We start from the raw sequence: 26,216 nt of genomic DNA on the forward strand, positions 1-26,216 counted from the left end.
GGAGTTGTATTGCAATAGTTTAGGGATGTCACTCATTTCTGCATTCAACAGTAGAATTTCATTTCATCTGTGAAGATCTTAAGAGACAAATATGCAACAAGCTTTTCTATCAATCTTCATTTTGTAAGGCTAATTACCTTCTGTATAATGTAATTTGATATGAGAAAGTTAAGAGCCCAAAGAGTTTTTATAGGCGCAGGAGTGGCTGTGTGGTAAGTAGCCTGCTTACCAACCACACGATTCCGGGTTCAGTCCCACTGCGTGGCACCTTGGGAAAGTGTCTTCTACTATAGCCTCGGGCCGACCAAAAAGCCTTGTGAGTGGATTTGGTAGACGGAAACTGAAAGAAGCCTGTCGTATATATGTATGTGTGTTTGTCCCCCACAACATCGCTTGACCACCGATGCTGGTATGTTTACTTCCCCGTTACTTAGTGGTTCAGCAAAAGAGACTGATAGAATAAGTACTAGGCTTACAAAGAATAAGACCTGGGGTTGATTTGCTCAACTAAAAGACGGTGCTCCAGCATGGCCGCAGTCAAATGACTGAAACAAGTAAAAAGAGTAAAAAGAGTTTGTAAAACCTTTTCACACCAACCAAACCTACAATGCACTGATGTCCTATAAAATTTGGAGACCAAAATAGATGCTATGTTTAACACACAAGCTAAACACTACATTACAGCATATTCTGTATTGTTTGACAAGTGTTCCAACATATTCCTTTCAGAATTGGATCCCTCTATATGACCTTTCCCTTTTAAAGGTAATAAAGAACAGCTTGTTGTGCTCAATTACCCTCTAGTATATTACTAGATATATTTCAAGTATATCAATCATGTGCCCAGTAGTTCCTCACACACAAACTAACAGCAACTCATAAAATAAACTATTGTATATCAGAAACATATAGTGTAATACTCAATAAAGCAGAAGTAGGGTATGTTGGTATCTGAAGTGCTGGATCTGTGGATCATACCCAGTTATTCAACCAACCACCTGTACGTTACACATCTGCTTCATGAGGGATATACAACAATCCCTGCAAAGTAGCATGTACAATAAAGCCTCAGACTACATCGTACTAAACTGTCAATGATTTCAAATAAATAACCATAAAAATCAAACACATTCTCCACTAATCATGCCTGTTTTGCTTCAATTAATGGTTACAACCACCAGGAACTTCAACCATAAAGATGAGCTCTATTGGAGGCCTTGTGAGTCTTAATCACTGTGTTAACTGAGTCTGCTTTACAATACAACCACATCTGTTCTGTAGATGTCTTAATAAATTAAAATATTATTACACATATTTATTAAGAACAGAAGTATTATATCATGAGATCTAATTTTGCATTTGATTTCACCCAATTAATTACAAGTGATAAGAAAATCTGTCAACAAATCCAACTGTTTTCATACAATTACTATCTTATCAAGATGAACACTGCTCCAAAATTAAACAATGTCAATCTGTTTCTCTCACTGTTTCTTCCAACGTAAATTAATCTATTGATAATTCCTGAATGAATGAAATCTATATAATCTCCATCAATATCATCTACACAAGTTCATCTAGTTTACTAAAACTTGTATGCGAAAAACAATATTTATCAACACATCAACAATTCACTTCATACATAGTTGTGACTCATTACTGAAAATGAGATTGGCAGAAGATTAATTTGTCTCATGCTTGCTCTTAATAAAGTGAAGCCATGATTCAGTTTTTTAGTCCCAGTTAGAACTGCTTCACATGTTAACAATACTGATGGAAGAAACATTAATGTCTCAATTTCTCACAACTTTCAACAGGTGGTAGTTAGATGTTAAGTCCGTCTATACCAACATAGTTCAGTTGAATATTTAAATGCTTAGCTGATGACAACAGATAACAATGATGATAACATTATCAGCTACACTGCTGGCTTGTTTATGTTTAGATTATATAAATGTTGATACATAGTTCTGTGCAATACATTATAACTGGTCTGACCAAAAAAGACATTAGTCAGACTGAACTAAGATTAAATTAGGAAACTTTAAGATGTTTTGATACCACTACGCCATCAATAATATCATACTTTCAATGCCAGTAAGAGTGCCTCAACATGGTAGCTCAACTTGCTAGAAACAGTAGACAGATTCCCTTAAATCAAACCCTACCATCTTAAAAAAGAAAAGACACATAGGACCATGTCTTATCAACCAGCACATTAGTAAGTCAGTATAGTTGAAATTGTCATAGATAGTAACATGGTACAGCATGTACATGACCAAAGATTTTGACTCCACTCCCTGCTATCCACTCATACACAAAATACTCATCACCTCCTTAAGAACCAACACAAAATGCTGGCTGTCAAATAGCCCCTGTAGCACAGTGGGCAGTGCATCAGTATCATAAAATAATTAATACCTGTTAGGTTGCAAAGCTAGAAAGAAAGAAAAACAAAACACTTGTAGAATTTTTAGTGAAATAACAAAAGGATTTGGCCTCTCATCCAGTTACAACCTGACAATGTTCCAGACACTGTACACAACTACTACACTCCAACAAACATATTAGCATCAATGAAATCTATTATTGCAGTTCAAGCCAAAGAAGGAGTTTCTATGTAGGTATTCAACCTGTTAAAAATGGGATACACATCTCCTTCAAATCACGCCCTACCATCTTAAAAAAGAAAAGACACATAGGACCATGTCTTATCAACCAGCACATTAGTAAGTCAGTATAGTTGAAATTGTCATAGATAGTAACATGGTACAGCATGTACATGACCAAAGATTTTGACTCCACTCCCTGCTATCCACTCATACACAAAATACTCATCACCTCCTAAGAACCAACACAAAATGCTGGCTGTCAAATAGCCCCTGTAGCACAGTGGGCAGTGCATCAGTATCATAAAATAATTAATACCTGTTAGGTTGCAAAGCTAGAAAGAAAGAAAAACAAAACACTTGTAGAATTTTTAGTGAAATAAAAGGATTTGGCCTCTCATCCAGTTACAACCTGACAATGTTCCAGACACTGTACACAACTACTACACTCCAACAAACATATTAGCATCAATGAAATCTATTATTGCAGTTCAAGCCAAAGAAGGAGTTTCTATGTAGGTATTCAACCTGTTAAAAATGGGATACACATCTCCTTCAAATCACGCCCTACCATCTTAAAAATAAGAGAACAATATAATCCTAGATACACAGAAGACAAGACATTGCTGGAATTCATAGGTCTGTTCAATCAAGGCTAACTTAGGACTAAATAATATCTATTTCGTTTCTTACTATCAGCACCACAGAATATCAAATACAACCCTAACTGGGCTCCAATCTTTCCATAATAAACAGAAGTATATAAAACAGTGTCTTCCATGTCAGCAGAGGTTATATACCAATCATCTACACAACAAAACAAAGATAACACAAATGAGAAACTACTTAAATATATAGAGAACTACAGTTTATTGGAACAGTAAATTCCATCTTCCAGTTTCAGCCTACTACATGAAAAATCTCCACCAAACACTCATCATCATCATCATCGTTTAACGTCCGTTCTCCATGCTAGCATGGGTTGGACGGTTCGACCGGGGATCTGGGAAGCCAGAAGGCTGCACCAGGCTCCGGTCTTATCTGGCAATGTTTCTACAGCTGGATGCCCTTCCTAACGCCAACCACTCCGTGAGTGTAGTGGGTGCTTTTTACGTGCCACCTGCACTGGTGCCAGGCAAGGCTGGCATCGGCCACGGTCGGATTGGTGCATTTTACGTGCCACCTGCACGGAAGCCAGTCGAGGCGGCACTGGCTTCGGCCACGATTCGGATGGTGCTTTTTACAACAAAATAATAAATAAAACATATGCATATATACATACATATATGTACGTACCTACATCTATATATATATATATACATGCATATATAGGTACAGGACACCAAAAAAACGTCAAACACAATGAGAAACGAAAACATAAAAACAGAACCATGGAAACGAACATTTTTTTAAACAACGAAAAATCAGGGTACAAGACATACAACACAAGGAAAATTCCCCTTCCTCAGCTGCCTCCGATTCGTATATATATGGAGAGAGAGAGAGAGAGATACATACATATGTGTGTGTGTGTGTGTGTGTGAAAGCACACAGCCTTGTGGTTAGGGGGTGCACTTGTGATCACTTCAACACCTGACATATTGCAAACCATGCACCTATTCAGGCAATGGTGAATTGATGGAGAGTGAGCTCATGTGCAGTACATACATTTGATCACAATAAATAAATTATTTGAGCAGGTTGTTTGGCAAGAAATTGCTGAACTGTCTTTTTCAGAATATATGAGACTAGAATCATCATGTCGTGTGTGTGTGTGTATATATATATATATATATACAAAACACACACAAATCCTAGAACATACAACACAAATCAATGACAGAATTTATCTGCTTGCTTAACCTTCTAGAAATAGCAGTCAAATCTCCATCAATTCACTTATAAATTAAAAAAAAACTTATTAGACATTCCTGCCTGAAACCTACTTCTTTAAAAAAAAAAAAAAACAGGATGATCATGAATAGATTACTTTTGATCATAAACCTACTCAAGCTGAACTTTGAATAAACAAAATACATAGGATTAAGTGACATGACAACCTTATCTGTTTTTAACAGCACCTAGATCCAGTCACTATACCTATCAAAGAAATTTTTGTATCTCACTCTCCAGTTATGAATAGCATACAAGTAAAACCCTCAAAGTTGCCACAAGTGTTAAACCTCAATATTTCTGATGATTTCTCATGTTATATTCCACATATTTAACATTGCCAAAACAACATCTTAAAGACTAGCTTTCCTCTTTAAAGCTAGAAAATACTTTAGTTCTAATCAGTTGCTAACTTATACAAGGCTCAAGACCCACAATGGAGTACTCCTTACACTGATGGAGGTGGTACTACTGCTTCATATACTAACATCCAAAAGGCCAGTCAACTGATTAGCAAAAAGGTTCAAAACACCAACACCCTTTAACCGCTAGTTCACAGATTCTCTGTTTTTTTCTCTCTGCATTGTCTGGCACTACAATGACCTCTGCTCTTCTGAACTAGCTTCTTACATACTTTTGGCAACAGATAATTTCCTTCATTCAAATTTTTGGCATTTGTAAGTCATCTCCTGAACACCTCAATCTCACCTTCCTAGAAGAGCAGCTTTTTTGAATATCCTGTGTGGTTTTCCTCAGTTTTCCTACTATTACTGATTTAAAGATTATAGTCTGAACCTCAATCTCACCAGTCTGGAAAGACCTGCAAAGACCACAAGTATTGCTCTACTCTCGTTTGAATAATTTATTACACAGTAATACCACAAAACAACGACTCCCAGCTGTATCACACCACAATGCAACACCCCTAACTGTACCATAGCACCACAACACCTAAATTTACTACCATTCAATATTCTGAATGTGCTATTGTACCACCATAAAACACTCCTCACTACACCTTAGTACAACCACATTTATTCATCTCTAGATTAGTACTACTTTAGTACTATTTCTTTATAAACCATACCACAGTACCACTATCTCCAATTATACCATAATACCATTACACCTACAATTGTTATGTGATATTGCTACACTACTATAATTGTATCAATGATGTACCATTACACTATCCCTACAATAGTCATGGCACCACTACATTAAACTCACAACTGCTATGTGGTATCACAATATCTGCTGCAAAAAAGTTTTGTGACATCAAACCATAACTATGGTGAGGTGCAATTGTCCACTAACTCACACTATAGTATCACTATATTATATCTACCATGTGTTGTGGTTTTACTATGCTACACATGGCACCACTACACTATATTGGAGTAGCACTACAAGTTTCACTAAACTATAAGCACTATACTGCCAGTTATATTGTAACAGCAGAACCTTCCACTCCACTGTAATATGATACTAAAGTCTGGTTGAAGTGTAATACTATAAGAATACTGTTGAATCCTAACCTCTGCCATATTAGCATGATCCAGATATAGTTGTGAAATTTGTTTTGAGTTTGACTCCACAGCACAGCACCTTGGGCATGGATCTTCTGCCTTAATTTTAGGGTTGACTAAAGCCTTCTAAGTGAAATTTAACACATTAGCATTTAAACTGGCCCTATCCAGCCAAAATATTCTACCTGTTTTATGTTAAAACCAGCCAGATTTGGCCTCCCACAGCTGTCCTGTAATGTCATTTTACACAAACAATCACATCATTGAAATCTCAATGAAATAATGCTGATTTAATCAAAATAATGTAAATAAAATAAGCATTATATTTGATAGAGTAATCTGAATGCTAAAGGGTGAAAAATAGAAATGAAAATTGTACAGAATCCTATTGGCTGTATGTATGTGTGTTTGTATCACTCATTGTTTTAACATCTACTTTTCCATACTTGCATGGACCAGATGGAAGTATAATAGGACACAGTTTTCTACAGCTGATTGCCCTTCCTGATGCCAACTACATCTGTTTTCAAGAGTAGTAATAATCTCCCTGTTTGTAAAGAGAAATGGAAACAAATAACACTACATGAATGAGCCCTTTGTTTACAATGATTGTGCAACATGTTAAGAAGCCTGTGGGTGGCAAGCAACCAACTCAGTCAGTGGAGACTAGGGAAATACGAATACACACACTTAAGTTTCTGTGTATCATATCTAGTCACAAGGCTTTTGATTGGTCTGGGGCTATAGTAAAAGACACTTACCCAAAGTGCCAGTCACAGGGACTGAAACCAAAACTATGTGGTTGGGAAGAAAAGTTCTTAACACACAGTCACAACTACATCTATATATATACAAGTGGTTTTGTGTAACAATGCAAAGTGTACATTAGAGATTACATCTCAGGATACTGAACCTCATATTAGTTTAATAGATGAAAATGATTAGTAATATGCTGTATAGCAAACCCATACAAGCCAGTGCAAGTATCTGGCATATAGAAGATGCAGATGCAGAAGGATCTGTGGTAGGCTAACAAAGAATTCATGAACTGCCCAGCTAATTAATGGAAGTTGATAAATTTACTGGAGGCTGTCATAATGAGAGTATTTTAGCAAGGTGTTTGCAGATGTTCTTAAGCCCTAGAACAAAACTGATCAGGCAGATTATAATCAAAAGCATTCCACCAAAGAGTCTTCTTTTTAAAATGGTAGGTAATATTCAAGAGACTGACTGCAATCTCTAGCAGATTGAGTAATCATACACAAGCTCCTTCAGCTTGTACTTTAGCTAAAAGAAAGAGGCAGAAGTTCAGAAATGTTATCTCTATTAGTACAGGAGGCGGTCGAAAACGCCAGCTTCTATATATGGCTGAAGCGGGAAGACCGAAAATGGCTTGAAAGTCATAACATGCCGGCGGGAAATAACACCATTAGGTGAGACAAGCTGACACTGAATCAGCTTCGCTGACTGACAGGTGACAGTCGTTTAGAGAATGCGCGGGCTAAAACTACGCACCTTCACTAGTCAGTTAAGATGAGACAGTGTCACATGACAACTTGCTGGGGCTGCCTGCTAGAGCCTAGCGGCAGGTATTTAAAGGGAAAAGTTTGACAAGTCAGTCAGCCACCAGCTGACACTCGCTGACGATACAGCGAAGAGGCCAGGGAACAGAAGAAAGAAGACGTGCACCCAACACCAGAGCTGAAGACACCTCCGAAAGGGGGGGGGGCACGTCAAAATGGTAGAGGAGTAAGGGCCGAAACCGGATGTGGTTCCTCCTGATGATGTCTTGAGCTAACTGGATCCTATAAAGGAGCTGTTGTGGTAGCAGACCACGAAACACAGTTGTAATTCCTTCCCTATCCTCTCACTGTGCAAAAGGTTGTATGAAGCAAATCTAAAAACACATACTTCATACAGACTTTTTGTACACAGAGATTTTATTGCTAATATAGGCAACAACTTTTTGAACTTTTACATGTAATGGCAAAAAAACTGCAAAGGAATGAGCTGCATGTACTCTGTTGGATGTCTAATATTTTCAGCGGATTACATCCAACCCACCAAAAATGGCTGGCAATAGAGTTACTGGCCAAACTATGCAAATGAAACAACAGTACTGAACTAAGCACCATATTAAATGAAATAAAGCAGCAGTAAAAGAGCCTTAAAGAATTAGTAAAATAAATACAGTACTTCAAAAGAGAATGAAAAATGAACAGTGAACATGGTTTGTCAAGAATTTAAGCCTATCCTATAGCCCTCTAATCTGAAGGAATAGAATAGTTAGCACAGATTTATACACTGCAGTAGGAGCTCAATTCAAGCGATTAAAACTGGTTTCATTTAAGGTAAGGGTACTATAGATTAAGAGGTAAGATCATGACAACCCAAGAGTACAACCATTCAGATTCCCAGTTGAAAATATTTCACTTCTGTTATGCTGTTATTGCCATTAGAAAAGGTAGACGTCATTTTCTTTTCCCCTTCCAAATCTAATAGAATTCATCTGCTTCATCTAATAGCAAGAAATTGTCCATTAAGCACCTTAGGGCTTAGAAAACAATTACATTATTTACACTATTTCCATTGGTAGTGATGATGTAACAGTAGCTACTGTCACTAATGATATACTCTGAGCAACTGTATAGAGGCCCCATTGTGAAGTAAAATAACAGAAATTATTCAATTTGCATTGTTTTGAGCTCAAATATGAAAATAATTCATTTATTTCTGTCTTCATTTTTCAAAGACCAATTATTCAAACTAGAACTTACTTTCAGTTTCTGTAATGAAGTGATATCGAAAATAATGTTCTAGCAACAAGAATATTAAACAAATGAAAATAGTTTAAAAGCAAAGAAGGAAAGTTTTGGCCAATCCTCAACCACTGCAATTTATAGGCTAATTCTATAATACAAAACAGTAAATCCATGAAATAGATAATCAAATTGTAATTGTAGTCTCATCAAATCCTTCATCCCCACCATGTTTATTTGTCATTGTGTTATCTTCACAAAATTATTTCAAGTAACAATTGAAAACTTCTTCAAATGTACTGCTCATTCAATGACTTTTTTCTTGATATGATACCAGAAGGATTCAAGACTTAGTCTGAGCATTATGGCTACCAGGACTGACATAATTCCTTCTATGGTTCACAGTATAGTGGCACAATACATGTAGTAATAATTCTATTCCATCATACAAACTCCAGCTGTCAAAGTGTATTGATCCGTAAGCAAGTATGTTTCCTATTATATGCAGCAGTGTGTCTATCAATCTGCCTTATATTTCTTCAAAGAAACATTTTTTTGTGTCTCCTCGAACTATACTTGAAACAACCTTCTCTTCTTTAGCCTCTTGCATACTGTGAAGATACAAGATTCCTTTGCTTTACAGAAGTAGTGTGTTCCTGAAAATCTGGCCGTAACATGAAATCCCGTAATGCAAAATAAATTTTCTTATTATCAAGTGAGATTGTGTTTCTACAGACTTTTTTGTAAAAAAAATAAAAAGAGGCACAGGAAAACAACAGAGAACAAGCAACACGATCACCTTTATACATGAAAATACCTATTTCTAAACATACACAGTACAATAAAGACGCATCAAAACAAAAATATTTCAAGAGGAATAAGTTAGGAAATTAATAAGAATCATAATATCATAAAAGTATGTTCTTCCTACAAAACATGTCGACTACTGTGTGAAGGGTAGTGGTGGATTGAGCATTACTAGTAGGATGACAGACAACATTTACTATCTTATAGTTCATTATCACCAACTTGATGGGTGAAGGACTTATCCAGACTTGTCTGTTGGTTATAATGCATCATGTTTTTGTACAGCTCAGTATAAGAACTGAGCTTGTCGTAAGCTCTTCTTGTAATTTTTATGTTACATTCACAATTAGAATCATTATTAGCTATAACCTGCAGACCTTCCACTTCAAGTACCAACCCTTTAGTAATAATTTTTGCAATCAGTTTAAGTGGTGTAGGTGAACCTTCCATTATTCCATCTGTATTCTCAGCTTGTTCTTTTTCTAACAGCATCGGCTCCTCTAGCAACTCAATCACATCATCTTCTAGGACTTTTGCAAATCCTACATCTTTTGCAAGAATCACAATATCTTTCTGAATTTGATGTAGACTTGAGGAAAATTTGTAATGTTACAGATACAGTCGGGCCATATACTTTTCCAAGCACTATTCAAAGTTAAAGGTTTCGCTTCATCCCATGACTCAGCTATATTATCCACAGCATCCATTAAGTTGAATTTCTCCCAGAAATCTCTAACTGTAGGTTTATCCTCCCTGTCAATTGCTTTCATATGTTGTTTGAAAGTTCTCATATAATATGCCTTTAAGTTAGCTATCAGACCTTGATCCATTGGCTGGAGCAAAGAAGCAATATTCATGTGGATATATTCTACTCTCACATTATCAGAAAGGTCATCTAAGTTAGCTGGGTGGTTTGGTGCACTGTACTAAAAGAAGTGTAAGACAATTTTTGGAAGCTTCAAATCCTGATGTTAATTTTTCTTTTCAAGAAATAAAAGCTCTAGCAGGCATGTGTTTCCAGAAAAGTGCAGTCTCATCAACACTGTATACTTGTTCTGGTATGTAGCCCTTTCAGCAATCACTTTCTTCAGCTGCTCAGGATTAGTTGCAGCTTCTTTATCAACATTAGCAGTTCCATCAGTCATTTTTATGTTGTGCAAATTCATGTGCTCCTTAAACCCTTCAAACCAGCCTTTACTAGCCAAAAACGGTTTTTTATTAGAAATTTCACCTTCCTTTTTCAGCAAATTATCATATAAACTTTTGGCATATTTTTAATTACCATCATGTTTATTGGCACATTATGCCAATTCTAATACTCAATCCATACATTCATGAGTTATTCCATTTTAAATATTACATTTGATCTATGGAAAAGTAAGGTCCAGACAGTGATCAGAGTAGCTTCTTGAACACTTGACATAATTTTCTCTCTGTTGTCACATGTTGTTCCCACTGTAGACTTTGCAAGATTTAATATTTCGACAAACTTAGTTTTACTTCTGCATCAAGTCTTTTTAAAACATCAAATTTAATATTCCATGTAATATTAAAGGAAAGTGTAGTTTTAAATTAACAATTTAAAATTAAGAAATACAAGTTTCCGTAAGAGTGAAATCATAAACTGTAACCCAAAATTTATGGTCATACTTTACAATTTCCCTATGTGCAAAGTCCTGTAACCTGAGGTAGCTGTAACACAGAGTATGCCTGAATTTTGTTTTGTGTATTTCCACCATAAGATGTTCATCTCTATCTTGATTGATTCAACTGATAACAATCAGAATGATATGAACCCAATGACACATCCCTCAAGAACATACATCAATCTGCTGGTTTTGTTTAATTTAAATTCTTAACCAATTTTCAATGAATCAGTCTCAGTGTTCAAAAAAAGATAACACATCAAGGAACTACTTTAATAGTAAGTACCTTTGGCGTATTTTGTGTCTCACAAACCCATTCCCTTTTCCTAGAAAACCACACCAATATGTACAAAATATCAAGTGTCTTTTCACAACTTTACACTACATGTGTATAAATGAGCCTGGTACTTGTGATAAAACCTGTCTGTAGGTGGACAGTTGTTTATAATTGTGCCAAAACAGGGATAGATTTTCTGAAAGAATCCACTTGAGTATGATCATATACTTGTAGTAGTTAACAGAAGGAAGCAACAACTAGTGGTCAGTAAAGATAACTTGAGAACTAGTGGCCAGAGACAAACCTAAAGAAAAGCCAAAACTAAAAGCTAAACTGCAATGTCCCAGGTCAAATGAAAACAATTTTTGCGAAAATGGAAATGACATGTTATACAACATCGACATTTAAATTCCATCTTAAACACATAAAACTTAAACAATTTAATCAAACATACCCTCCCACTTAAAACAAAACCTTTAAATATCCCCTACAACGCTGGCAACAGCACAATTCTTCCGCTATTAACAGATACCAGGTTAAGCTTGAGAAAATAAAACTGACACGTTTATTTACATAACAAGCTTCTACACAAGCAAACTGTTAAGCCTCTAAGTGGTCACTCAAACAGCAAGAAATAATAGAAATCTGTCAACTCACACCTTACTATTATAAATAAGGGAAACATGAGGTAATGTTTTCCAACATACCCTAAAAAAGACGAGTAGTCACAGCTGGTAATCATATGTCAGGGCCGGTGAGGGCTAAACAACAAGTTCCTCAGTTCAAGCTACACGCCAAACTATCCAACTTGGGTTCGGTACTCACCCTTCGTCTTCAGGATCGCTTGTGCTTCTTTCCGTCATGGTGATTTTCAGTTGAGCACTGTAAGAATCTCAGCTATCACGACTGAACAAGATACTTCCTAGAAAGAAGTTTAGCAGGACACGTGACTCGAACTCTGCTACGTTTTTTTAATCGGGTGAACTACAGGCTGCCATGGTTGGTTATCTTTTCTTAAATATACAAACAGAAGACAGGCGTATAAATTGATGATATAGTCACACACACAGAGATGACAAAGGCTGCGAGATTATATGCATAGTCTACAAAGGCAAATAAATTCATGCAAAGCTGGCGAGCGAGCTGTTTACAAAATACTCTTATTACTTGAGGGGGAAACAGTATTTTCAACATCAATAATATATTATTTTAACCGCTAGTCCAAGCTTAGATTTACAGAGGACTCTACGTCTATAATAGTAAAGAGCCATGTTTGTTAAGGGACAAAGTCGGATGATTGAATTTAGTTACATTTGTAGACTACACAAGCTTAGATTGATAGAAGCAATACAGAGGTATGGTACATAGGAATGTTGATAATTGTAGAAGAGAACAAGCCGTTTCTTAAACAAAAATATTTACTTCTGTTTAAAGACATGGACGAATATCTAAATAGAAAAGAGAGAAGCAAAAACAAGCTAGGCGTATATTAAAAGCATGATATGGCAGAAATGTGTTTCGGTAAAAAGGGAGAAAAAAAATCAGAAGAATTCTATACAACTATCGATTACAAAATATGGGTAATAACAATCATTTGCAGTAGTTATATGATAATCGTCAGAAAAGTAGCACATACAGTAAAAGAGTAGTGAACTACTCAGTTTCCTTTTTTTATGTCCGGATAGAATGGTTTCTTGTTAGTATTTGGTTAGTCAAAAACTCTATAAAAATGAATAAGCAAATATATCTGTTAATAACTAACCAGGTTGTACGGCGTGTGTTTCTATGTCGCCGGATGTAGAGTATTTCACGAGTGGAATAGTTTCCGCTTTGAGCGGAGGGAGGAAAACAGAATTGCTCTTCATAAATCTGTTCTTTCTAGAACATTTTTAGAGAAGACAACGACTAGAAACGGACGGGGGAAAAACCAAAAGGAAATATAAAAAGGCTTATGCGTAATTTGTTAATCTTGTGTTTGTTAACATGTTGGTTAGAAGACTTATTGTTGCTATATTTTTGAAGTCCTACGCTTGGCTTGCGATTATATTTTTTTGTACTTTCCTTTATTTGCCGTTCTTTAGTTTTTGACTTCATAGGATTATAACGGAAAACTTTAATACTAATAATTAAATGATAAAAATATGATAAGTAGCTCCCATTAATGACGCAGAGGTCGAATAATTTATCTTCTTCACTTATTTGTCCCAGCTAATATCAACTCTTATACATATCCCTAATACACCAAATACCCACGATCTGTTGCTCACCTACCAGATCCAACCTTTTATGGTGCCTCGCCGTCTCGCCACTTACACGGATTGTTCAATTATTCGCTAACCAAGACAGCAATCCCCTCTCCCACATCACCAAAGCACCCACTGACCCATGTTTTATCCGTGAATTCGAGTCACTTTGACTAGAACTGATAACAACACAAAGATCAAGTAAGCAAAGAGTGTAGCAGGGCATTAAAAGCATCAGCTAATGTATGAAGGGAGTAGGCTGCATTCGAATTTGTGCGGAAAACGGGATGAAAAAATACTTCTGCTTGACGGGGGGAAGAGGAATAATACTAAGAAAGAAAAAGGGAGTACAGAATGATAGGTCTCAAATATAATCGGAGAATCATCCAGTTTATGTTACCATTGTTTCTTATATCTCAAGAAAGCTTCTATGCTGTAACATCTGATAACTTCCAAACCTCAACATTGCAAAATTTGTCAAAGACACTTCTGCTGAAAAAGCACCAACTTTTTAACATATGACAGACTTGATGTTGAGACTGAGAGTTCTTTATACTCATGTGTCTTTCCATATATCATCCTATTCTGTCATCATAAAGCCTCTGTCCAAATATCTTTGTAGATTCAATTATACCTTGATCCATTGGCTGGAACATGGAGGTAACATTAAGTGGCAAGAACATAGCTCTTATTTTATAGTTGGTAACCATTAATTGGCGATGATTTCTTGGATTAGTAGCTGATAAATTATATCTTTCAAAATTCATAGATGTGCTGACGTTTCCACTACCACTTACTTTAAAAGGGACAAACCTAATATCTACATTCTTGTAATGCAGCTTCAAAAAAAAAGAAAAAACTCCTTAATAATTTAGAACATATAAAGGCTTCATTATTAAAAATTAAGGTATTCCTCAATAGGTGCTATCAATACAACCTTGTTACATCCCTATTATATGCTCAAAAAAATTGAAGCCCTTCGCACTTAAGTCATTTAACCTTTTCCTGAATGATTCAATGTCCTTGTTTCACCAAAGATGACATCATTACTCAATTCATGACGATTTCTAAGTAGCCATTACTGCCCATCACTAGCTTTTGAAATTCTTTGTGCCTGACTAGCTTGGTAGTAGCGCTAAATTTCTACATCCCAAGCATAGTTACAGCAATATCTTCAATGAATAAACCACATCATCACTACCTCCTCAAGATTTATATATTATGCAAATCTTCCTTGCACCAATATATGATTTAGAATTTGTATCAACATTATATTTCAAAGAAAAGGCAGAGAATTCATCCTTGACCTTGGCTGTGTCCAAAATTATTTGCTTTTTATCATCATAAACGTCACAGACTTTCCACCACCAAAGCACCAGCCACTAACTTCCTTGTAAGTTCCAATTCTGGGTTTACATAATAATTTGCTGCTTCTTTAGGTTATTGCTTTCAATTGAAGTCCTGGTGTAAAATACAAACCTGAAAGATGCATAATCATTGAAATAGAAATGAAAATTACAAGGCAACAATAAGTTGCATTGCATACATTGGTTATTTTCACACTTCAGACTGTTATGCTGAAACTATTAAGTTGAATAAGTGTTACTAAAAAATAAACATAAACTTAAGATCACTTTGACCTCACTTTGTGTTTGTTTCTGAGTGTGTATTATTAAATTTTAAAACGAATTATGGTCAGTGTATATCATGGGAAATCAATTTCAATTAAATTTTACTTAATTCATACAGTTTCTCGTCATGAAGTCTTATACAAGTAATAGGCTGCATACAAATCAAAAGAAGTCGGGAGAAGAAAGAGTGAATGATTTTGAATTGTTGGCAAGTTAAGAGGCTAGTTAGAGAGGAGTGTGAAGTGCTAGAGAGGAACAATATTTCTCAGGAAAGCGTGAAAAAGCAAATAACATGATGTAGAGCAGCAGCAACTTTCAACTTTTTGTGATCCCTGATACACTGAATAAAGTGTTAAATGTTATGGTGCACATAACACTTTATTACATAAAAAAACACAGATAGGTATACTCTTTTACTGGCTTCAGTCATTTGACTGTGGCCATGCTGGAGCACCGCCTTTAGTCGACCAAATCGATCCCAGGACTTATTCTTTGTAAGCCTAGTACTTATTCTATCGGTCTCTTTTGCCGAACCGCTAAGTTACGGGGACGTAAACACACCAGCATCGGTTGTCAAGCGATGTTGAGGGGACAAACACAGACACACAAACATATACATACACATACATATATATGACAGGCTTCTTTCAGTTTCTGTCTACCAAATCCACTCACAAGGCTTTGGTCGGCCCGAGGCTATAGTAGAAGACACTTGCCCAAGGTGCCACACAGTGGGACTGAACCCGGAACCATGTGGTTGGTGTGCACTTTAATTCAAAGAAATACACTTGCACAAGAATGGTGTATTCAGCTTGCACCAAAATAAATTTTGATTTCACTCTGTGCTCATAAGTTAGAGATAAAGCAGTGAAAATACAAATATTTTGTAGTTATACTTGTGTAGATGTAGTACACTGAGTGCATTCCCATCTCTGAATTGAATGTACAATATCTAAAATTCTAATCATTGTCTTACTAAAATTTTCTGCTCAAAAAAGCAATCAACATTTATATTATATTATGTATTGTAAATAGAAAACCATTTAGCAGTTACATAATGCTTTGAATTTACATTATATAGTTGGTAAAAATATATATCTAAAATAGAAGTATAATCAAATGAAAATTGTTTTACTTATATAATATTAGTGGGAGACTTACATTTACTGATGCCTTTTGATATAAAAAATTAAAAGTTACCTGTTAAGGCTCTACAGTGTTTATTAATGCTTAATAATTATTAACAGAGTATAGTTTATTAAAACTTAAATTGTCTACCCTTAACTGTTAAGTGATATATACGGGTACAGTAAAAAAAAAAACTTAACTCACCAAAAAGAAATTACTGTCAGAGAGAAGGAAAATGACATGCTTAATAAATGAATCATGGAACATATTTTATATTGTTTATTGATTTTAGGAAAAGCAAATTTTTAAAAATGGAAGTATTATTTGGTATCACATACACAGTGTAAGAAAGACAAGAGCACTCAGAGAGTGCAAGCCTCCTCCAAGGAAACACCAACGTCCACTCAATTATTAGCTGGAGATGATTTTTAAAATGAGAATATCTGAAATAAACTTGACTGTTCTCATAAACGGGAATACTAAGAATGAACCTGACCACTCTCAAAAATTAAGTAAAAAAAAAAAACAGGAAAAATAATCCAGAAACCTTGACTGGTCCCAGATCAATCCCAAAATCTAATCAGTTTGTGCTAGTTATGAGGCCAAACATCCCTGAAAGTTTCATGTGAATCTATCCAGCGGTTCTTGAGATATCTTATCCACGGACAAACAAACAAACATGACTGGAAACAATAACTCCGCCTTCACTAAGGTAGAAGTAATAGAACAAAATAAAAATTTGGTGGGTTTGATCATTAAATCATTGTTGGTAGTATACAATATTAGTAAGCAGCATGTGAAAGTGAAATGACCACACAAATATTTATAGAGGAGAGCTGTGTGAAGAAGTGTCACTCCCAAACAGTTGAAGGAATCTGGGGTAGAGGGAGACCCAGGAAGACATGGGATGAGGTGATGAAGCATGACCTTCGAACACTGGGCCTCACAGAGGCAATGATGAAAGACTGAGACCTCTGAAGATATGCTGTGACTGAGAAGACCCAGCAAATAAAGTGAGTTCACAGCTGTAACCTACACCAGTGTCGCATATGCCAGCCCACTCAAAAGTACCTTGGATCATAGGGCGACATGCTGTGCTTGAGAAAACCTATTGAGTCAAGTACATCAAAATGGAAATTGTAGTTGTGATCTCTGTGCCAGTGGCATGTAAAAAGCACCGACCTATCATGGTCGTTGTCAGCCTCCTCTGGCCCCTGTGCCAGTGGAACGTTAAAAGTACCCACTACACTCTCGGAGTGGTTGGCGTTAGGAAGGGCGTCCAGCTGTAGAAACACTGCCAGATCAGACAGGAGCCTGGTGCAGCCTCCTGGCTTCCCAGACCCCAGTCGAACCATCCAATCCAAGCCAGCATGGGAAACAGACGTTAAACGATGATGATGATGAAGTTTCCAGTTTTTTTTTTTTACCTAGATCGTTTGCATTTGTGTATGCATAACCATTATTTGAATAAAACAGCATACATCAGTTAGTGGCTGCAAAAGTTAAGTTAAATGTCTTCGTTGCATAAAATAATTTAGTGATTATATATGAATTGTCCATGGCTATTAAAGACTGAATAAGTAGAATAAGAATACTTGATCACAAAAGTGGCTAGCACAGCTCTGTGTAGCACCAGAGATTGTTCTCTTTGGGAGTTCAGTAATCTAATACTTTCAAGTCTACCTCTTATTTGTTTACACATCAGTCGATCTTACTAAGCAAACCACATTCACATAGACATTAATGTATTTTACGGTGACACAGTTAATTTCTCAAAGCTGTCCTTTGCTTTTTATGGCAATATACTTACACTGTAGTCTTGAGATGGGGCTCTGAGTAAGATGATTTGAAACTAGGTAGAAGCCTTACTATCAAAATATCAATCTAGCAAAGGAAGTATCAAAGTAAAGCATTTGATATTGAAGAAACCCACTCTGCACTTGCACACAAATACTTCATTGCTAAAACATGAGAGTAGTGAATTTAGAATAAATTATTGTTGAAAGCCAACTTCAAAGTGTGGCATGCACACAATATTATTTTAATAATGGAAATCAAACACTTGAAGCATAATAGCAATGCATAACTATCTTGATAAGAAATATGGAAGAAATTATGCAGTGTAAATTTTACAGTATATGCTGGAAATAGAAAAGTCTGAAAAGGATGGTAGGTGAGATAAAAACAGGGACTCAAAGGTAAAGAGATGAAAATGTATAGGCAGTGTGGGAAGACAATATGGTAAACCCATATATAAAGATAGACATATGACAGTCTTCAGAAAATTTTAAAACATGTAAAATATCACCATGTGTTTTTATATTAACCCTATTATACTCAACAAGTTTTTATACAACCACTCGCTTATATATATATATATATATATCATCATCATCATCATTTAACGTCCGTGTTCCATGCTAGCATAGGCAGGACAGTACAAGAGCTGGCCTGCACCAGCTTGTGTGACTGTTTTGGCAGGATTTTTACAGCCCTTCTTAACACCAACCACTCAGCAGAGTGGACTTAGTGCTTTTAAGTGGCACAAGCACAGACAAGGTGAGTAATGCTTTTTACATAGCACAAGCACAGGCAAGGTTTTTACAGCTGGATGCCCTTCCGAACACCAACCACTTTACAGTGTGGACTGAGTGCTTTTAAGTAGCACCTGCACTGACAGGGTCACCAAGGACCTACGAGACAAAAACTTTTAAGAGGGGAGGAGGTATTGGAGGAGGTGATGATGAAAAGGTTATAGTGAGACAGGTGTCTTGCTGAAGAGGAAGTACAAAGTTACCAGGCCAGAGAAAGATCAGGAATGAAGACAGAAACAGGTGTTCTACCACAAAGAAAATACATGGTTGCCCAACCTGAGGGGAGTACAGGAGAAGGAGAGAGAGAGAGAGAGAGTGAGTGGGAGACCGCAGGATGGAGATGCTGGCAAAATGCCTGGCATACCCACAAGGAATGGGGATCAGAGTATAAATGAGATGGTTGAGCAAAGGAAGAGAGAGATATAGAAAGTGGCATTATATAAGTGAAAGGAAGTGTGATTAAAGAGTGCAAGCAAGTGGCAAAAGAGTTGGAGGGGCTACTGGATAACAATGATACAGAGGTAACAGGGGTGTCAGGACAGGATTGGGGAGTGGGAACTAGGCAAGGAGTGAGAGCTAGGCATAGAGAATGAAAGAGGTAATGCAAGAAAGAGAAGAGATATAAACTGGTTTGTTGGGGTACGGTGAGGGAAAAGTTTTCTTGTTACATGTGGGTGGAACACCCAGGTCAGGGACTAGTAGATGGCAATAATAGAGTGAGACAAGGCATGTGAGTAGAACGCACAGGTTGGGGGCAAGGAGAGAGCAATGATACAGTGGGGAGTGGAAGGTAATCATAGTACATGAAGTGGAAATGTGAGGAAGAGAAGGGATGTAGAGACATAGTTTGGTTCAGCACTTCTAGAACTCAGTTTTACTGATGTGGGTGGGTCTTCTCAAGAACTTCATCACCAGACACCTCGGTCCATGGTCATTTCTTCCATGAAGTCCAACTTCCTGAGATCAGTCCTTACCACTTCATCCCATGTCCTCCTGGATCTCTCTTTTCCACATGTAACATCCACTTTCAGTGATCGGCACTTGTTTATGCAGCTGTCCTCATTCATATGCATCACATGTCCAAACCAACATAGTTTTCTCTCTTGCATTCTACATTTGATTCCTCTTATGCCCAAATTTTCTCTCAATACATTTGCACTTTGTCATATATGCACACTGATGTTGCCCATCCAATGGAGTATACTGCCTTCATTTCTCTTCAGTCTACGCATGTCTTCAACATTCAGAGCCTATGTCTCACTATCATGGAGTATAGCCATTCTTACAATAACATCATATAGTCTACCTTTCTTTCTGAGAGAGAGGCCTTTTGTTGCCAATGGGGGTAATATATATTGAAAGGATTGTCTCAGAAGAAATTTGAATGGACATTTTATATCTATCAGGATACTTGCTGTGCATGCATGTATGTGTGTGTGTGTGTCAGGCATATGCCATATTCTGAACGCCTTACTTCCCTGGGCATGGATACATTGAAACTCTGACGTCTGGCAGCTGACTTGGCAGACACCCATAAAATTATTAACCATCGTACAAACAATAATTCTGAGCACCTTTTCAAACTCCACCTGTCTAACACCCGTGGACATGTTTACAAAGTCAGAAAACAGCACAGCTCCCATGACTTTCAGAAACATTTTTTCACGCTAAGAGTTGCTGAAGTATGGAACAAACTGCCAGCATCAGTTGTTAATTGTCGGAGCACTGCATCCTTCAAAACTTCCATGCTTCCAGAGATTCGCCAACACTACACCTAATCTTCTCCCTTCCATACACACGCAAGCATGTGTCTGACTCATACACTGTTCACTTTCCAGACATTTGTACATTACTGCATATGCTTTACATGCACTTTTGTCAAGTTGTGGTGCACCTGAGCACTGTATACAATATTTTCATTATTATTTTATTTGAGCCTGAAAAAGTATAGGACAAGAAGAAGTGGAAGCTTAAAAATATTAAAGTTGAAGTTAAGATAAGAATAAAAATGTTTTCAGTTTCATTCAAATGCAAGAAGTATAGTTTACCCTGCCTTCCTTTAGGGTGTAACTTCCCCTATGAAGAAAATGATATATGAAACTGCCAATATTTTCTCCCTTTATTATAAAATAGGGTGGCTGATAGGAAGAGATTGAAGCATTCATATATGATCAAGATGTAGCATGCCTTTCAAAACTTAAATCTGTTCGGTGACCTACCTCTCATGTTTTTCCAGCTATAACTGAGCTGACATTTAAGTATACAGAAATATTAGCTTATCCAATGATGGGGAAGAATGACTCGGATGCACTTTAGCAGTCAAATTGGCATTAGCATATCATTAGCACAAAAATAACAAGGTATAAATGGTGTAGTGGTTTTAGTGAGATCTATTTTGTCACTTGAAAATTAAAATTTATCCCCACCAGACAAAAAAGATTTGGAATCTCTGCCCATAAAAATCTGGAAATCTAGAACTCTTTAGCTCTTGATATGCATAAACTGCTGTCCCTCAGTACTCATGTTTTTATATAGCTTGATCAACAAACCTCTCTTTTCCAAAGTGCACAAAATTTACTTTATATGTCAGACTCAGCATAAACCATTGGTATGATCTCAATTAGACATGTACATGAGAGGGTGTTGTGGAGGAAAGAAAATAGCCCTTCAAATTTAACCACATTACCAACATGCTGGCCAAGGGCACCTTCTGTTAAATCTTTTCCCTAGTTATTTTTTTCTTTTTGTTCCATCTGAACCCATCCAAAAGACATCATTTAAATTCAAATTCCAACATCAATTGCAATATTGGTTTCAAATTTTGGCACAGACCAGAAATTTTGGGCGGCAGCGGCAGTGGTGGTAGCTGCAGCAGTAGCAGTAGTAGTTGTAGAATAGCATGAATAAATGGATGGTGTATAATCAACCAGAAATATGGAACACATTGTAATAAGCATTTTTATGTGCAATTGGCTGCCACTGAAGTCAGCAGAAAAATTTGTTGCCATTGGACATGTCTGTTGCAAAGATATGTTTGTGAACGAATGATGTTTGCAGAATAGGACAGTTTTTTTTTTTTTGTCTAAATAGAGATGAAATGAAAGTAAACATAAAAATATGCATACAAAAATTTAAGTGAGTCTCTTTTGTGAAGTCATGTGTGCAATATAGTTGCTATTCATTGATGTGTTGCCAATGCTGGGCCATGTTAGCTGCTATTTCTGTTAAAGAAATTTTTCAATGCACTTGATATATTGTATACCCACAGTAAACTGTGAAATATAATCAAGGTGTTTACTGAGATTTGCTGTCTAGTATATCTGTGTTGGAATATAATGTGTAGGTTATGGTTGGTAATCAAATCTTTGACTTCACTGTTTAAGGCAGGAAGCAAAATATTGACTAAAATGGTAAAATTGGCATGTATCTGAAGAAATTTTATTCACTGCAAAACTGGCTTCAAGCTGAGAAAACTAAATGGTATATGGAGGTGAAACAAAGGACAAGGCAGCTTGAATAGCTAAACTATTACTATTTTCAGAAGAAAAAAAATGGGAGAGATGAAGTCACTACACAAATGAAAGGCTATAAAAGGATTGAATATTGGTTGTTTCACAAACTTTGAGAAGTTCATGATCGACTTCACTCCAGAATCACATTCAAGAGATAAAAGAGAGTTTCCAAGATGTTAACAGGTAGATGTGACTACTATTTCAAGCAGGATAAAAGGTGCACCTAAGCTAACAGTGCTCTTAGTGTCATTGCCTGCAGAGGAAGGGATTGTGGTGGTAAGAATTGTATGTGTTGCGGCTTTTGCACCCTTTGATCTTTTCTTCTTAAAATATTTGGTGGTTTTAAAGGCGGCGAGCTGGTAGAACCGTTAGCACGCCAGGCAAAATGCTTAGCGGTATTTCGTCTGCCGCTACGTTCTGAGTTCAAATTCCACCGAGGTCGATTTTGCCTTTCATCCTTTCGGGGTTGATTGAATAAGTACCAATTACGCACTGGGGGTGATATAATCGACTTAAGCTGTTTGTCTGCCCTTGTTTGTCCTCTCTGTGTTTAGCCCCTTGTGGGTAGTACAGAAATAGGTTTTAAAGAAAGGAGTTTTTATACACCAGACCCTAACCCCTCCATGAGAAAACACCACAGGAAAGTGTTGTGGTTTACACCTCCCTTGACTTTAAGCATTAAAACTCATGTGGGTAAGATATACTTAGCTTAGTAGACAAATACTTCTCTTGTACAAATAGGTTCAGTAATATATTTCACAGGCACACTCTGAGGGTTTCTTTTGGCTGTGCACCTAATGTAAAAAAGATATTAGTAGGTAGGCCCACACCTGAGACAGAAGCAGAATGCTCATGTAGGGGTAGAAACTATCATATGTGAGGCAGAGGTTACAACAACTGAACCAAATGAGCAACTAAACATGCAAAAGTATGTATGAGCACCTGAAGGCCCCTTCAGAACCCAATACAACAACCACAATGCCTCCTTCAACGTGCCAGAGAGACAAAATTCCACAACCCTGACCAAGCACATATGGTCATTGAAAGAAACCACCATGGAATGCAACATAAAGTGTAGAATATTGAAGAAAGGCAAAGCTTACTTCTATAGTAGCAGGAGGTGCAGATCATGCCTCGCTGAGAAAAGAGCTAAATTAAAGAATGCTCAGCACCCAGGTATTGAACAGCAGAAGTGAAATTTTTAAGCCTTGCCCATATGAAAGGAAGTACATTCTAACATACCTATATTCTCCATTGTGACTATAATTACCTGCTTTCCAAATTTGGCACTTCCATCACCCACACCTGGGAATCAGCAATGAGTTTGACCAGAACATACACAAATGCACTCACAGACACATATGTGCCTAGCACAGCAGACATTCACCCAATAGTTTCTTTTCAGCCCCTACAAATATAGTACCTTTACACACACTCTATAACCACACAAATACTCCAAAGAATTTAACCAAAACATAAACAAAACACACACAAATACATAGGTACTTATGCAGCCTTTAGGTACCACTCTGCCCACCATAAAACGCTATACATATAGTGTCACTACACACATTCAAACTACAAGAACACCAACCCCAAAACTTACACGCATTTCCAGAAAACTCATCACCTTGCAACACCTGAGGTGGTCGTTTGGTACCGTGGGACATAACTCTTCATTTTACCTTTGTTTGGTTCGTTTTGTTGTCTTTTACACAGTAACCATAAAACAGATGTCCTTTCACCTCCAACAATAGAAATTAGTCACCATATTTCATTCCATAACTGCCATCTCTGAAGAGTGCAGGGTTATATAATCAGGCTGCTATCTAACATCACATTAAACCTCTAGTGCGAAACTGATTGGTAAGCTCGGCTGTAATGGATATATAATACTGTATGTTTCAATTAATATACATGTAGAAAATGAAGAACACAAGTGGGATTAACTTGAACACTACCTGAGTTCTTTTATACATTATGTCACACTTAGAACCAACTCTGGATTGGATCTGTGGTTTATATTTGATTTGGTACCTATGTATATATTCATATGTTTGTGTATATTCATACATAGATTGATGTTTGTGTGTATACTACCAAAAACGACAACTGAGAGTTGCTTTAACGTACTGAGCTTGATACTGAGTACCTGTCATTCCTGACGTTGATATAGCTAGATTCTAATGAATCCTTAACTGACCTCTGTGTGTGTGTTAATAGTTGTAACGAACAAAATATATATGCAGTGAGGAAAAAAGAATCACTTCCTGACAATTTTTCTAGCAAGCATAGAAGAGAACTCTGGACATATTTCAGCTTTATTCTAACCTCACCAGAATAACATTGCTTTCGCAGTATGTACTGAAATAAGGATGGATGAGTTTCTTAGTAAATGTACAAGATTGTGCACTTGTTTATTTTTAAAATGAATCCACATCTTTCACGAGTAATTTTGATGCGCTTCCAATACGAAAATAAGGCTGTGTAGTTAGTATAATTCGTGTTATAGAGAACGTAAAATGTAATTTCGCCAAAAAACTTCAGTACACGCGATAAAAATTACTTTTCTGTATGAAATTGAACTCTGTTTTGTTATACTGAGCCAGATCAAGTGCACTAAAATTCATGTTCCTCCATAATCTATGCTGGAAATCTCATAGTAGTGGACGTTTAAATTCGAAAATTACTGTATGCATAGTGAAACGTAACGCAGTAACTTACATGCATATATACACACAGGATCTTATATGTTAACACATATCTATATGTACACACACACACAGTAAGTTAACGGGTATCACAAACATATACTCCACAAGCAGAAACAAACACCTATATATTTCTTTACTACCCACAAGGGGCTAAACACAGAGAGGACAAACAAGGACAGACAAACGGTTTAACTCGATTACATCGACCCCAGTGCGCAACTGGTACTTAATTTATCGACCCCGAAAGGATGAAAGGCAAAGTCGACCTCGGCGGAATTTGAACTCACAACGTAACGCAGACGAAATACCGCCAAGCATTTCGCTCAGCGTGCTAACGGTTCTGCCAGCTCGCCGCCTTGGAACAAACACCTATATGGAGCCGCCAACATCCATACACCCACACACGCCAACGCAAACAGAATCGCTCCACACACACACACAAACATATCAACATGTTGTCACACGCAAGCCAGCAATCAATCGCGACGCCATACGAACGCACAGGTTCACACAACATCGTTTATGCTCCGAAACAGATTGCATAAAATACACAAACCTTGCATATGACTGATACTACTACCTAAGTAAATTCACCGCTAACATTCATTCAAAATAGGTGTTAGCTGTGATTTTCCGCCTTCATATTAATGTATCCACATGTATACTTTATGCAATAGAATATCACACCACTATCCGTACCATCAATATAATCGACCACAGCTGCGTTAACAACACACATTCATTCCAGTAGCGCTTCCCAAACTTAATTCAACATGGAACAGCTTGTGTGAGTTTCCGAAAATCAGGAAATCCATACCGATACAATCTGTCCATTCTTATTTCAGTAAGATATTAAATGATGCAAAAAATTTTC

General features: G+C 36.8%; 1 protein-coding gene across 4 annotated transcripts in view; it reads right to left on the reverse strand.

The window, feature by feature from the left end:
- Positions 1 to 25,923, reverse strand: part of LOC115218856 (E3 ubiquitin-protein ligase MARCHF5) — a 61,704-nt gene extending 35,781 nt beyond the window's left edge. The window contains exons 1-2 of one of the 4 annotated variants that reach the window (XM_036508953.1): positions 25,899 to 25,923; positions 12,346 to 12,533 (exon numbers count right to left, since the gene is read on the reverse strand). In XM_036508953.1, the coding sequence (XP_036364846.1) occupies positions 12,346 to 12,383 (38 nt within the window). In that variant the 5' untranslated portion in view covers positions 12,384 to 12,533; positions 25,899 to 25,923. Of the gene's footprint in view, positions 1 to 12,227; positions 12,534 to 13,156; positions 13,611 to 25,898 lie in introns of those variants that run through there. The other 3 variants (XM_029788805.2, XM_029788804.2, XM_029788806.2) reach the window with 3 other exon arrangements.
- Between the last annotated feature and the right edge of the window lie 293 nt (positions 25,924 to 26,216).

Source organism: Octopus sinensis, linkage group LG14, assembly GCF_006345805.1.
Source record: "Octopus sinensis linkage group LG14, ASM634580v1, whole genome shotgun sequence".
Taxonomy (NCBI): Eukaryota; Metazoa; Mollusca; class Cephalopoda; order Octopoda; family Octopodidae; genus Octopus; species Octopus sinensis.